This window comes from Nyctereutes procyonoides, unplaced genomic scaffold, assembly GCF_905146905.1.
Source record: "Nyctereutes procyonoides isolate TBG_1078 unplaced genomic scaffold, NYPRO_anot_genome, whole genome shotgun sequence".
NCBI classification, from domain to species: Eukaryota; Metazoa; Chordata; class Mammalia; order Carnivora; family Canidae; genus Nyctereutes; species Nyctereutes procyonoides.
In genome coordinates, this window is record NW_026575036.1 from 25,847,565 (window position 1) to 25,863,734 (window position 16,170).

At 37.6% G+C, this 16,170-nt stretch overlaps 1 protein-coding gene across 1 annotated transcript; it reads right to left on the reverse strand.

Moving 5' to 3' along the window:
- Positions 1–10,919: 10,919 nt before the first annotated feature.
- Positions 10,920–11,848, reverse strand: LOC129505522 (olfactory receptor 8S1-like). Its single transcript, XM_055318533.1, is given in 2 exon segments — positions 10,920–11,761; positions 11,764–11,848. Coding segments are annotated over 2 exon segments (927 nt in total).
- Positions 11,849–16,170: the final 4,322 nt, after the last annotated feature.

Consider the following 16,170-nt stretch of genomic DNA (forward strand, 5'->3'; position numbering starts at 1 on the left):
ACATTCTGCTGACAATCGAGTCATCTTGGAAGAAGACTACAAGTCTCAGGTGAGATCATAGCATGGCTTACACTTTGTTTTTAGCCTGAAGAGATTCTGAGCAGAGTACCAAACTGATCCATGCCTGGAGTTCTGATCCACAGAGACTGCGAGATAATAAATTTGTGTTGATTTTAGCTACTAAATTGCAGTAATTCATTATGCAACAATAGAAAATACACTGTGTCCAATTTTTCATTCTTATGATTGTGCATACCATAGGCACTACATTTATTTTTTTTCTTTACATGGAAATGAGTTGTTTACACTTTTTTGTCTTGAACAATGCTACTGTGAACACCTTGTAAATTATTTCTGGTGCACACGTTTAAGGGTTTCTCTAGGATTAGGATCGTTGAACCATAGAATATGTGAATGTTCACCTTTATAAGATAATGCCAAATGACAAAAGTATTGCAAAAATTGTTTTTCTTTAAAAAAATAAAGTTAATATATCTTCACTAGGCTAAAAGAAAACTGAAAAGAAGTTACTAACATCAGGAATAAGTGAGTGCCTCACTGCATATTCTTCATAGACTCAAAAGCTAGTAAGAGATTGTTATGAACAATTTTATGCCAATGAATTTGACAATTAGATGAATTGGACAAATTCTTTGAAAGACATAAATTATCAAATTATAAGAAAATATAAAAAACCTAAATAGCACTATATCAACTAAAGAAATTAGAGTTGTAACCATAAATCAGAAGGAACCTCAAGGTCCAGATGGTTTTACTGGTGAATCTGACCAAACTTAAACAAAAGGATACTCATCCTACAACAAAACAAAACAAAACAAAACAAAAACAAACCCTTTCAGAAAAGAGAGAAGGGGACACTTCTTCACTCATTTAAGGAGGCTGTAATTATCCTACTAAAACCAGACCAAGACATTACACATCTAAACTTGTTATGAGACAAATATAAGGTTGATGCCAAAATTGATAAGAACAATACAAGAGGGATCCCTGGGTGGCGCAGTGGTTTAGCGCCTGCCTTTGGCCCAGGGCGCGATCCTGGAGACGCGGGATCGAATCCCACGTCAGGCTCCCAGGTGCATGGAGCCTGCTTCTCCCTCTGCCTGTGTCTCTGCCTGTGTCTCTGCCTCTCTCTCTCTCTCTCTCTCTATCATAAATAAATAAAAAAATTAAAAAAAAAGAACAATACAAGAAAATAAAGTTACAGACCCTCATAGACATAGATGCAAAAATCCTCAGCTAATTTTTAGCAAACTGATTACAGCAATATATATGAACCAAGAGGGATTTATCCCGGGAATGCAAGGTTGCTTTTAGCATTTGAAAATCAATATACCACATAGAGCAAAATAGGAAACTATTATGGTTTCAACTGATACCAAAAAAGCAACTAACAACATGCAACACCCCTTCACAAACTAGGAATGAAAAGCTTATATCTGAAAAGCCTATTGCAAACATAATAGTTAATGTGAAAGACTGAATTCTTTTATCCTAAGACTGGAAATAAGACAAGGATGTCTGCTTTCACTGCTTCTTTTCATTATTGTACTGGAGGCACTAATCAGTGCAAAAAAAGGGCAAAAATAAAAAATAAAATGCACATAGTTTAGAGAAGTTACGTTATATACATAGAAAATTTTGAGGAGTCTACAAAGAAATTCCTAGACTATAGTAAGTGAATTCAAGAAGGTCACATGATACAAAGTCAATCTAGAAATCAATTATATTTTTATAAATAAGCAACAATTAGAAAATAAAAGTAAAAACAGTTCAATTTATGATATGTAAAACATGATATACTAAAAATGATATACTCAGAGATAAGTTTAATAAAATGTGTGTAAGACTTGTACACTGAACACTTTCTAGTTTCTAGTTTTCTAACACTGTAGAGAGAAATTGAAGAACTTTAAATACCTGGAGAAATATATCATGTTTATGAATTAGAAGATTCACTATTGTTGGCAGTTATCTCTGAATTGTTCCTTAGTGTCTTTAGAAGAAAACAGGAGGATAGCTTGGGAACACTGAGAACATCTTGGTGAAATAGTACAAATATTTATTTTATTAAATCTTGTATATGCTGGAGTATATACGTCTTTTTACTATTCTGTGTAACAAAATGGGAAGTATGCATAAGTCATTTATGCTGCAAACCAGACCATGATGGTTGTCTCAAGGAAAAGCCCCTGTACAATTATTTTAGTTGTGAATTGAAGTAATTACTTTTCTAAAAAAAATAGAACAGCACTTTTACTTGAAAGAATGCCTGGCAAGCTATAGCTTTTGGAACATATTTGGCAGACTTTTTCTTGAAACTAACTTAAATGAGCATGACAGAAAAAGAAAAAACTAACATTATTTGTTGCCAGTGATAAAATTATGATTAAGATTTGTGGTGATATTAATGCATGTGATTTTTAAATATTGTATAATTAACTATTAATATTTGGAACATCTGTATAATATATAATAAATGTCAATATTTGGAACAAAAGGGAACCAGTAGTTTTCAAATGACTAATGCATGGTATTTAAAAAATCATGCCTGGACCAAAGTTCCCGTCAAAGTGCAATAGAGAGCAATGGATTTTAACAGACTATGAAAAATTCATTGATATTGTTTCAGATATGAAAATGCTCCTCCCTTTCCAATAATGTCTCTGAAGCAGGCTATTCTTCATATGCTTCAGTAAAATAGATTCAACTATCTTCATTAAGTCGGACATTAAAAAGATTTGCAAAAATGTATAATAATGTTACTCTTCTCATTTTTTGTTTCAGAAAATATAATTATTTTAATAAAAGTGCTACCTATGTGAACTAATAATGGATTTATTATTATGTTTAAATGAATTGATAAATTTCTTTAAACTCTAAATTTTATTTATTTATTTATTTATTTATTTATTTATTTATTTATTTATTTTTGAGAGAGAGAGCACAAGCAGGGGTGGGGGGAAAGACTCTCCAGGACCCTGAGATCATGACCTGAGCCAAAGGTAGATGCTTAATTGAGCCACCCAGGTGCTCCTAAATTCTCAATTTTAATTTATAAAGCAATAAATACCAATAGGTATAACACACATTAAAAAAGATCTCTTTGGCGTCTTCAATCATTTTTAAGAATATAAAAATTGGTCCTGATACCAAATAATTTGAGAATTGCTGCAGTAGGACACTGACAAAGTGTTGTCTACTCAGCTGCCATGATAAATGAGATTTCAAAAAGCCATTCTACCATTTTATAATGGCAGCTTCAGCGTGATGGGGAATATGGTAAAACTAATAAATTCCACGAGCATGTGCTCATTGCTCATAAATTTTTGCTATAAAATGAACTCTCTGGTGAGATGCAAGACTGTAGAATACTATGACAGTCAATATGGCAATTTCACAGCCCATGGTTGATCCCGTCACCTGGAGGATTTTCCTCTGAGCAAATACAACCTAACTCTTTGCAAGATCTCGTCCATTTCTTTTTTTTCATATTTTACAAACCTGATACTTTTATTGCTAAGAACACTCTATTTTTCTTCATCTGTGTATAACCTCTATTTTAATTTACTTTTCTAGGCATTTCTTAAGAGCATAATAAAAATGAGTTTTCATCATATTGCAGTATCAATACGAAAAATAATATTGATCAGAATAGACTGGAGTCATTTGGTTTTCAACTAATTTGGCAAACTTTAAGAAAAAAAGGGAAAGATATATGGTATTATGGGTGGAATTGGGAATCTTCTATGGGAAGGTATGTTGAAGTCTTAACATCCTGCACCTCAGAATATTATTTTATTTGGAAATAAGGTCTTAACAGAGGTAATAAAATTAAAATGAGGTCACTAGGGTGACCCCTAATCCAATACAACTCGTATCCTTATAAAAAAGGAGAAATTTGGATGTAGAACCAGACACTAATAAAAAAAGGAAGATGACATGAAGACACAGGGAGAATATCATGTGAGAACATAAAAATTGGAGTGATGCAACTGGAGGATAGGGTCTAAGGAATGCCTGAGGCCGCTGAAGATGAGGGGAGGCCTGGAATAGTTCACTCTTAGAGCACTCAAAAGGAATCAACTTTGTGGACACCAGTCTAACAACTTCCAGAACTGTAAGATAATAACTTTTTGTTGTTTTAAGCCACCCAATTCGTGGTATTTTATTATGGTAGCCCTAGAAAAATAATGCAGATGGCAAAATACTCACAGGAGCAACTGTCTTAATCAAACTTTTATACCAGAAACCAAGCACTGAGTATTGAATACTCAATATGTAGGCCAACTGAATGTTGAGTGAGGATCCTTGAAAGTGTAAATCTTCCTAAGACATCTGTCAGTCATTTTTTTTCCTTATTCCCTGTTGTAGGTCTAATACATTAGACATTGAATACTGGCTTAGTAAAATAAATACCTATAAGTGGAATGAAAAGCAAGTATAAAATATGAATTTCAAATATATTTTACCAAATTATTAATACTATTTTTCAATATTTATTTTCTTTAAATATGGGAAATATAACAACCACCTTTCTGGTAGCAGTTTGTTGGTTCATTCTTTCTTTCCTTCCTTCTTTTTTTCCTTTTTATCCTTTCTTCCTTCTTTCTCTTGTTTTCAACTACCCCCAAATTTTATCCATTGCAATATCACCAAAATAATAATAAGAAGAGTTATTTTTAAAATAAAAAGATTACCCAGAATTCTATGTAAGCAATAGATATTTTGGATGATCAGAGCCCTGGAAATGAAAGTGTGGTAAAGTCAGGATAAGCACAGGTACTGATATAAAAAACCTAGTCCTAGTTCTGCTCTGTAAAAATAAAATTAAATAACCCCTCGGAACTTCGGTTTTCTCATCTGTAAAATTGCAGATGTTTAACATAGAACTATTATGAGAATGAAAGCAAAAACAGAAGTATTATATGAATTAATTGTACAAACAAGAATATTGAATCACACAGGTTCTATAACTTGCACAGTCACCATCTATTGGTCATTGATGCCAAGGACGAAATTCTATTAGAACTAACCCATACCATATGAAACCCTTTAACTTCACTTCTCAATGATATATTTTAGATTTTTCAGGTGATTATGAACCAAAATTGGTAGCCAGGGCTGACCCAACCTGCATGGCCTAGCTAGTTTCCCAGTCCAGTTCAAGTTCTTCGTCTATTAATGCCTTCTAACTCTCATAGGGCTCCAAGAGGCCATAGGTTAAGATTTCAATTTTCCAACACACCTCTGTTTAGCAAAAACTTTGGATACAAGGCAATGGTTTGTGGAAGAGTAGATCACAATTACAATCACCCAAACTTGGTTTTCCATGTTTGCCTCACCTAAAAATGGTATTTGCATTTCTAGAAAAAAAATATAAAAGAGTTTTTTAAAAAATATAAAAGAGCTTGTAAGCCTGTAACAGGTAAAAGGAGACATAGGAATCCAAATTTGAAAACATGCTTAGAAATGCAGGGTATTGGAGAAAAGTAAAAGATGAGAGGTGAAGTAAAAGAATCATAGTTTGGGACGATATAAATGTTTGTCCTTCTCTGATTGACTTACTTCACTCAGCATAGTACCCTCCAGTTCCATCCACGTTGAAGCAAATGGTGGGTATTTGTCATTTCTAATCACTAATATTCCATTGTATACATAAACCACATCTTCTTTACCCATTCATCTTTCAATGGATACCGAGGCTCCTTCCACAGTTTGGCTATTGTGGACATTGCTGCTATAAACATTGGGGTGCAGGTGTCCTGCCATTTCACTGCATCTGTATCTTTGGGGTAAATCCCCAGTAGTGCAATTGCTGGGTCGTAGGGCAGGTCTATTTTTAACTTTTTGAGGAACCTCCACACAGTTTTCCAGAGTGGCTTTATCAGTTCACATTCCTACCAATAGTGCAAGAGGGTTCCCCTTTCTCCACATACTCTCCAACATTTGTGGTTTCCTGTCTTGTTAATTTTCCCCATTCTCACTGGTGTGGGGTGGTATCTCATTGTGGTTTTGATTTGTATTTCCTGATGGCAAGTGATGCGGAGCATTCTGCTTGTTGGCCATGTCTATGTCTTCCTCTGTGAGATTTCTGTTCATGTCTTTTGCCCATTTCATGATTGGATTTTTTGTTTCTTTGCTGTTGAGTTTAATGAGTTCTTTCTAGATCTTGGATACTAGTCCTTTATCTTATATGTCATTTGCAAATATCTTCTCCCATTCTGTAGGTTGTCTTTTAGTTTTGTTGACTGTTTTTTTGGCTGTGCAGAAGTTTTTTATCTTGATGAAGTCCCAATAATTCATTTTTGCTTTTATTTCCCTTGCCTTCATGGATGTATCTTGCAAGAAGTTGCTGTGGCTAAATTCAAAAAGGGTGTTGCCTGTGTTCTCCTCTGGGATTTTGATGGAATCTTGTCTCACATGTAGATCTTTCATCCATTTTGAGTTTATCTTTGTGTATGGTGTAAGAGAATGGTCTAGTTTCATTCTTCTGCAGGTGGATGTCCAATGTTCCCAGCACCATTTATTGAAGAGACTGTCCTTTTTCCAGTGGATAGTCTTTCCTGCTTTGTCGAATATTAGTTGACCATAGAGTTGAGGGTCCACTTCTGGGTTCTCTATTCTGTTCCATTGATCTATGTGTCTGTTTTTGTGCCAGTATCACACTGTCTTGATGATCACAGCTTTGTAGTACAACTTGAAATCTGGCATTGTGATGTCGCCAGCTCTGGTTTTCTTTTTCAATATTCCCCTGGCTATTTGGGGTCTTCTCTGATTCCACACAAATCTTAAGATTATTTGTTCCAACTCTCTGAAGAAAGCCCATGGTATTTTGATAGGGATTGCATTGAACGTGTAAATTGCCCTGGGTAGCATTGACATTTTCACAGTATTAATTCTGCCAATCCATGAGCATGGAATATTTTTCCATCTCTTTGTGTCTTCCTCAATTTCTTTCAGAAGTGTTTTGTAGTTTTTAGGGTAGAAGTCCTTCACCTCTTTGGTTAAGTTTATTCCTAGTATCTTATGCTTTTGGGTGCAGTTGTAAATGGGATTGACTCCTTAATGTCTCTTTCTCGAGTCTCATTGTTAGTGTATAGAAATGCCACTGATTTCTGGGCATTGATTTTGTATCCTGCCACACTGCCGAATTGCTTTCTATAGTGGCTGCACCAGTTTGCATTCTCATCAACAGTGTAAGAGGGTTGTCCCCTACCTTTGCATTCTTGCCAACATCTGTTGTTTCTGAATTGTTAATTTCAGCCATTCTGACAGGTGTGGGTGGTATCTCATCATGGTAATTATTAATTGATAAGAATTTAGTACCATTGTATTACCTATAAAGTAATTGATTTGTTGATTTTGTCAGTTCCTTTCTAGTCTCTGTGGCAATGTGTTTGGACCTTGTTCAATGTGTGGCATTTTAACTAGGTGTGCTTTGGATTGCTTCTTAAAACAAACCTGATCCTATTTCCACTAGAGCTGAAGCTTTGCAGCATTCTATTATCAGTAGACTTGGTGCGTGCAGAGGGTTTGTGCTCGTTTTCTGGGGAAGGGGCCTGCCTTGCTGATTCTCAGGCTAACTTGCCCTAATAAAGGTGCACTTGCAGGGTGCAGTGGGATGGGGCTTGGTGTAAGAGGCTGTAGTCTCCACTGAGGGGGCACTGTGTTGCTCACTGAAGTCTGTCCCTGCTGTTGAGGAGGGAAGGGTATGGCATCACCAGACTCTCTCAACCCTGGAGAGGGCAGTTTGCGCCCACTAGTGTTCAGGAAGCTCTCACAGAAGAGCAAACAATCTCCCCTCTTGTGTTCCAAGATTCTATCAGAACCCTGCTTTCACCCTGTGTCCAAGCTGTCTGCCTGCCTGGTGGCACAGTACTCCGGTGTTTTATCTCAGGTTTGTGGATGGATTTCAAAAACTCCAAGTTTTAGGAACCCAGCCTGGCTAGACCCATGCTGATACTCTGGGGGAGGGTCCTGTTGCATTGTGGCTGGTGCCGGTTTGTCCCAGAAAAGAAGTTGCACATCTACAGGAGCTGTTTATCATAAGCAGCAGAGCTCAAAGTCTGAAGTTTTAGAAATCTACACCATCGCTGGGGTCTTGTCTGGTGGGCTTAAGGGTGCTTCTTGTGATAAACAGCGCCCCGCCCCCTCTTCCCAGTCAATGGTTTTGGGGAAGAGTTTTTCTTGTGTAATCCCTTGTGTACCTCTCTCTCTCTCTCTCTCTTTCTCTTTCTTTCCTCTCTCTGTGATCAGGGCTCCCCTCTGCAGTACTCCCAATTCTTTTCTCTCCCAAATCAAATCTCCACAACTCCTAACTTCCACAATGTGGCTGTTTTTCACCCTCTATATGTGCAGTTTGCTCTCTCAGTCCTCAGATTTCTTGGGTGTTCAGAATGATTTGATCCAGCTGTGTTTAAGGGATGAAGCAGGCATAGGGTCCCATTATTATTCTATCATCTCAATTTTCCTCCTGGTTTTACCATTTATATATGCATCTCCAAATAGTACAGTTCTCTTTGCCTTTATTTGAACTTTATATGAATAGAGGAATGTATTACCTATCATTTTGTTCATATTATATTTGATATTCATTCATGCTATTTCATATGACTAGTTTGTTCATTTTCATTGATTATATTCACTTCACAGTATGTATATATCAAAATTTATCTATTTCTATTGTACATGGCCATTTGAGTTATTTCCTGATTTTGGTTATTACAAACAGTGCTACCACAAACATTCTTGTACTTTTATTTTGGTATAGTGAGTATGAGTTTTTCTAGGATAAATACCTAGTCATGGAATTCTGGGCTGAAGTAACTTTACCACATAATGGGTAGCTAAAACGTTACCCAAAATGAAAGTCCTCATTGTTCGACATTATTACCAATGCTTCATTTTATTGGGTTTCTTATGTTTTGCCATTCTAATACTTGTTTAATGGTATTTTTTCATTGTGGTTTTAATTTGTATGATTACTATTAAGGCTGAGGAACTTAGAGAATAGATTTCCTCTTCTGTCAAGTTCCTGTTCTATTCTTTTGCTCATTTTCTTATCAGAATATTTTTTTTCTTTTTATAATGTAGTATACTAGGACTTTGCTATTCATATGTGTGGCAAATATTTTTCCTACGTTGTGGCTTGTCTTTTCATTCTGCTGAGATTTTTGATGAAGTTCATAATTTTAATATAATTGTATTTATATATATAAATTACATATATACACAATTGTATTTATCAACTTTTTGTACTTACCACTTTTCATATCTTGTTTTAAAAAAATCCTTCTTTATCATCAATACATTGCCCTATTATATATTTTTGTATATTTTTTTATTGGAGTTCGATTTGCCAACATATAGTATAACACCCAGTGCTCATCCTGTCAAGTACCCCCCTCAGTGCCAGTCACCCAGTCACCCCATTCCCCCGCCCACCTCCCCTTCCACTACCCCTTGTTCGTTTCCCAGAGTTAGGAGTCACTCATGTTCTGTCGCCCTCTCTGATATTTCCCACTCATTTTTTCTCCTTTCTCCTTTAATCCCTCTCACTATTTTTTATATTCCCCTTTAATGAAACCATATAATGTTTGTCCTTCTCCGATTGACTTACTTCACTCAGCATAATACCCTCCAGTTCCATCCACATTTATAAAAGATTTATAGTTTCCCTTTTCACATTTAATACTTTAGTCTAATGGGAATTGACCTTTGCATATGGTAGGTGAGGATAAAGTTTCATTAATTCTCTACATGGATAGCTAATCATTCCAACTCTATTGATTGAAAAGTCCACCCTAAAGAAATTAATATGCCTTGCCACCTCAATATATATATACTCCTTTGGATAATACCTATTAGTGCAATTGCTTATAGCAGTGCTATCCACCAATAGCCAAAACACAAAAAGAGCCCAAATGTCCATCAACTGATGAATGAGTAAAGAAGATGTGGGATAGATAGATAGATAGATAGATAGATTTATTTGTATCCAAAGGATACAAAAATAGTGATTCAAAGGCACACATGCACATAATTTTATTTTTAAATGTAAGCCCCCAGGTAGGAGAGTTTAGGGAAAACAAAATAGGCACAATATACTGATTTTCAATTTGGCAATCTATTAATTTTTCTTTTTTATGTTTCCCTGCTGTATTGGTCACACTTTTCCAGAAAACAGAATGAATAGAATAGAATAGAATAGAATAGAATAGAATAGAATAGATTTATTACGATGGCTTGGCTGGCATGGTTATGGAGGCTGAGAAATCCCATGACCTGCTGTCTGCAAGCTGGGAGAGCAGAAAAGCCAGTGGTATAATTCCAGTCCAAACCAAAAGCCTGAACCAGGGGAGCCAATGTTGTAAGTTCTAATCTGAGTTTGAAGGCCCAAGAACAAGAACATCAATGTCTGAAGGTAGGAGAAGATGGATGCTCCACTTCAAGCAGAGAATGCAGATTCACCCTGCCACTGCAGTTTTGTTCTATTTGGGCCCTGAACAGAGTGCATGATACTCACATCGGTGAGGGCAATCTTCTTTATCCAGTTCATTGATTCAAATTCTTCTGGAAACATCTTCAAAGACACTCCAGAAATAATCAATTTGGTCAGACATCCTACTCTGCTCCAAATACACCTTATCTGCTGTCTTCTCAGATGAAGCCAAGATCCCCTTCTCAGATTATTTTGTAAAGGGTTGCTAGATAGGAGCCCATACCTCAAATTCTTTCCCTGGCCTCCATTTTTGTGAGAGCTTATTTGCTTTGAAGTCCAGACAAACACTTGAATTTAATTGAAATGCAACTTCCCCAAGTGCTCTAGGCCTATAAAAATCATTCTTCTTTAGAGATAATTTTGTTCTATTTCTGAGCCAAATGACACAGCTTTTCTTCTACCCCAGGGCACACTTTTGTTGCTTTAGCATCCTCTGCAGAGCTGCCTTCACCTCTTGGTTCTTGAGACTGTAGATGAGGGGATTCACCAAAGATGTGATCACACTGTACTGAATGGAGACCACTCGCTCCAACACCGAGCCTGAGGCAGGGCTGATGTACCTGAATAGAGCTGTCCCATAGAACAAGAGTACCACGGTGAGGTGGGAGGAGCAGGTGGAGAAGGCTTTGGCTTGGCCCTCAGAGGAGCGGATGTTCAGAATGGCAGAAATGATTCTGGAGTAAGAGAAGAGGATCAGGGGAAGTGTCAGCAGTCCCAGAAACGCACATGACACTGCTAGAAGAATCTCATTGACAATGGGATCTGTACAGGACAGAGGAAAGAGCGGAGGTAGCTCACAGCTGAAATGGGGGATAATGTTGGACCCACAGAAATGTAACTTGTAGATGAAAAGAATATTCATCAAGGAAATCAGAAATCCCACTGTCCAAGCTATGCTCACAGTCACAATACAGAGAGGCCTGTTTATGACCATGGTGTAGACCAGAGGGTAGCAGATGGCAGCATAGCGGTCATAGGCCATGGCAGAGAGCAGACAAGCTTCTGTTCCTCCAGAGAGAGTGAAAAAGAAACTCTGAGTGATGCAACCCCACACCGAGATGCTTTTCTTCAGAGATAAGAAGTTCTGTAGCATTTTGGGCACAGTGACTGAGGAGAAACTGAGATCCAGGAAGGATAAGTGTCCGAGGAAGAAGTACATGGGTGTGTGGAGATGAGAATCAACCCTGATCACCAGGATCATCACCAGATTTCCCATCAAAGTCAGAAGGTAAATCCCAGGAACAGCACAAAGAGCATAGTCTGGATCTGGGGATCACTAGACAATCCCAGAAGGACAAATTCAGTAATTATACTGACGTTTTTCATGGCTGCTTAGAGATTCTGTCCCTCAAAAGAAATGAATGATTTTTCCACTTGGTAAGACATTGATCTGAGTCTTTCTCAGTGAATAGGAATTTTCTACTCACAGACAATATATCTCCTTACCTATAGACCAAAACAGGAAACTCGAGATAAGAAAGTGTCTTCTCAGATACAATGTCTTCACTTGCCCTTCTTTTCTAACTAGTAGCACTATCTTGTCATGATCTCTATACCTTCACCCTACCTCATCACTCTTTTGATAAAAATACCAGGCACATGCAAGTCGGGTATGTCCTGGAGTCAAAAGAAGGGAGAAAAGCCCCAGTGGCTAAGCCCAAAAAACCTTTTATAGCCAAAAGCTAGGGGGCCCCATGGGCAAATGATTCCTTCTCAGAATAGTAAGGTCATAGACTCACAATAAGTAAGGGTGGTGTCATAGCAGACTTTACAGCCTTTATTTTATACATAAGGAGAATGCATTGCCTCAGGTCTCAGTAAAATGATGTTGAGGTTGGGATTAGAATAGATGTTCCAACTAGTCTGGTTGGTGGTTTTGAATTGATTGTTACAAGCTGAGTTTTGTGTTGTTTTGGGGTCACAAGCAACTTTGCTAATAGGGAGTTCACCTAAATTATATTTCAATATGCCTTGGCTCTGATACTTAGACAGTGGTCTCTAAAGTTCTGTGTTAGCTGCTACTGAAGTAGAAAAAGAACTAGTCTTAGAGTAGCAACCTTAATTTGAGTCTTAGCTCAAACATTCTAATGGTATCATCAACTTAAAAGTTACTCAGTTTCAGGGTGCCTAGGTGGCTCAGTCGTTGAGCATCTTCCTTTGGCTCTTGTAGTGATCCAGGGGTCCTGGGATTGAGTCCCACTTCTTTCTCTGCCTATGTCTCTGCGTCTCTCATGAATGAATAAATAAAATCTATTTTTAAAAAGTTACTCAGTTTATTTAAGCCTTATTGTGTTCATTTATGAAATTGAGTAAATGAAATAAATATTTTTGTAAACCATATAGCTCACACCATATTATGCAATAATAAAATTTTTAACATATGAACAAAAAGAAAAGACTTCTCTATTGGGGAGTAGGCTTGTGGGCATTTTTTCTTTTAAATAGTTTCTCTAATGTAAAATTATTTTCCCATTGAATACGTCTCTTTTTTTTTTTGTAAAGAAATGACTTGGAGACTTTCAGGAAACTCTCCGCCTAGCTTTGTTTTCTTTAGAGAGGAAGGCAAAGAGAAAATTGTATTGAAGTGAAAGAAAAGTCCCAGGGCAAAGGAAGCTGAACTCCTAAAGAGCAAATTGTTTTGTGGTCTTTTCCCCATCACTGCTGGGCATCTCAGTAGTTTGGTTCTGCTTGAGTACATGGGATTGAACCTAATGCCCCATTGAAATCCCTCATACTTATGATCCCAGAACACTACTAAGGCCATGCTTTCAAAGTGTGTTGAATGGAACCCTATATATTCTGTTGTAGTGCTTTAGGGGCCACTCTAAGTATTGAGGGGTGAGGAGTTAGAGGTGTCTTTGGGCACTCACATCCACCTCAATTGCCTCATCTCTTCTTTATTTATCATACTTGATTTGGCAGTAGGATTTAATTGAAGCAAAGGGTTCCGTTACTAAAAACTTTCTTTTTTTAAAAATTTTTTTAATTTTTATTTATTTATGATAGTCACAGAGAGAGAGAGAGAGGCAGAGACACAGGCAGAGGGAGAAGCAGGTTCCATGCACCGGGAGCCCGATGTGGGATTCGATCCCGGGTCTCCAGGATCACGCCCTGGGCCAAAGGCAGGCGCCAAACCGCTGCGCCACCCAGGGATCCCTAAAAACTTTCTAAAACACAGTAAACTAGGGATTCCATTGCCAGAAGGACTAAGAATCTCTTTCTCTATTCTTCACCATTTTCATTTTCAATCCTCTCGGGAAATCTCCTTCCTACTCTTTATCTGGCTTTGTAGCCCAGTAACACATTCCCATTTAAAATGAAAGCCTAACTTTTGTGTGTGTGTCTAGAACCTGATACATATAGAAACAAAACAGAAAGACCCTACATGGACAAATAGCAGAAGACTTAATCTTCCAGTTCAGCTATTATCTGATGAGAAGTAGCTATGTCTGACTTTGAGAAAGATACTACCCTAATCTAGGTCCTGCATAAATTAGAGGGGCTTGGGCCAGAGATCTCTCTATAGAAAGTCCCCTGTTACATATGTCAATATGCCTCTAAGGCTTTAACCAACCTTATTGAGCAGGACTGCTCGTGTTCTGATGTGTCTTCTGGTTTTCCAGCCAGGCTGCCTGCTACAGGACACTGTTGCTGGAAGGAGATGTGGTTCCAATGGCTGGAGATGAGAGATCTCAAGCCAGGTTCCACGAAAACTGGACTTTGTTTTCCAGCCAATAATATGAGGAGAGATAGAGACAGAGAGGCAGTGGTTAAGAGCCAAAGTATTCTGGTGTGGATCTTTCTGGAGGTGGATCTCTTAAGACTTGGATTTTTCTCTTCTTTTTTCCCTTAAGTACTGAGGAGAGCTCCTGGCCAGTTTGTGTGACTTGTATTTCTTCTTTCATTAAATCTCCAGGATCTTGTGCCAGGTGGCCCTAGGGAGGAATGGTGAGAAGAGCCTCCAGAGAGTCAGGAATTGTTCACTGCCCATGGGAAAGGCAGCATTAACCAGAGCCAAAGGGGCCACTGGTCATAGGACAAAGTGGTTACTGATATGGCTATTGCCAAAAGAGGTCTGGCTGAGGGTATACAAATACAGAAAGCTCCTGGCCATGAATTGCTTTACTAAGAAGCAGGAGATCAAGAAGTTCTGTAAAGGATTTGTCTCGTCTCTGACAGGTCTTGGATTTTGAATGTGAATATGTACACACACACACACACACACACAAACACACACACACACACAAGGTCTACACAATTTAAAAATTCATTACTCCTATGAAGACACTCCCTTCGCAACACTTGCTTCTCTAGCTTTCAGCTCAGGCTCTTGACTCCTACTTCACTGAGAAAATGTTCATTTCTCTAATTTTGTTGTATTACTCTCTATTGTGCTTTAGCACTGTTTTTGCTCAAGTTTTTCCCATTTTAAAACATAATGGGCAGAATTCGTAGCCTTATCTCCTCCAGAGAGAGTCAGCTTCCCTAGGGCCAGCATTGTAGCAGAAAAGGACCTACTCTGCTAAGGAAACAGGTGGTGAGTACAGACACAGTAAAAGGTGAAACCAAAACTTTGGCTTACTTCCACAAACTAGAATTTACTCCTCTGTAACAGAGAATGAGAGAGAAACCATCTGGATTATATAAGAAAGCATATCAGACTCCAGGCTGGTGGAGTTTCCCAAGAACTTCCTTGTCTTTCTTTCTCTTTATAGCCAATTTTTCTTTTTTGAGGGGAGAGGAGTATACTCTATATTGTAGTCTCCTCCTCATTCACTTCTCAGTCCACTGTCATCTCTCTTTTTCTGTTACCTCTAAAGACTGGTTGATTGGTGAGCATTGATGGACTCAGTGAAGGCTTTCCCTTGACTCCCAGAAGACTAGATGCCCAGGATGTTCTGGACTGGGTAAAGAGGCTTAGCGATATGTTAGGAGCCCCACAAAAGGAAATAACCTCACAAAATTTACCTGTTGACCTATATGCTGGAAGGAGATGTGGTTCCAACGGCTGGAGATGAGAGATCTCAAGTCAGGTTCCATGAAAACTGGACTTTCTTTTTCAAGCTTGCTTTGGTTATTCAGGGCCTTTTGTAGCTCCATACAAATTTTAAGATTATTCTAGCCCTGTGAAAAATGTTGGTGGTATTTTGATAGGAATTGCATCAAATGTGTAGATTACTTTGGGTAGTATACAATACTAACAATATTCTAACAATATTTGTTCTTCCAAACCACGAGCCTAGAATGTTTTTCCATTTTTTGCATCATCTTTAATTTCTTTCATTAGTGTTTTATAGTTTTCAGAGTACAGATCTTTCATCTCTTTGGTTAGGTTTATTCCTAGGTATCTTATAGTTTTTAGTACAACTGTAAATGAGATAGATTCCTTTATTTCTCTTTCTTCTGCTTCATTATTGGTGTACAGAAATGCAACAGATTTTTGTATGTTGATTTTGTATCCTGCAACTTTACTGAATCCATTGATTAATTCTAGCAGGTTTTGGGTGGTCTTTCAGGTTTTTTATAGACAGCATCATGTCATCTGCAAATAGTGAAAGTTTGACTTGTCAATTTGGATGCCTTTTCTTATTTTTTTTAAAGATTTTATTTATTTATTCATGAGAGATACACACAGAGAGGCAGAGACA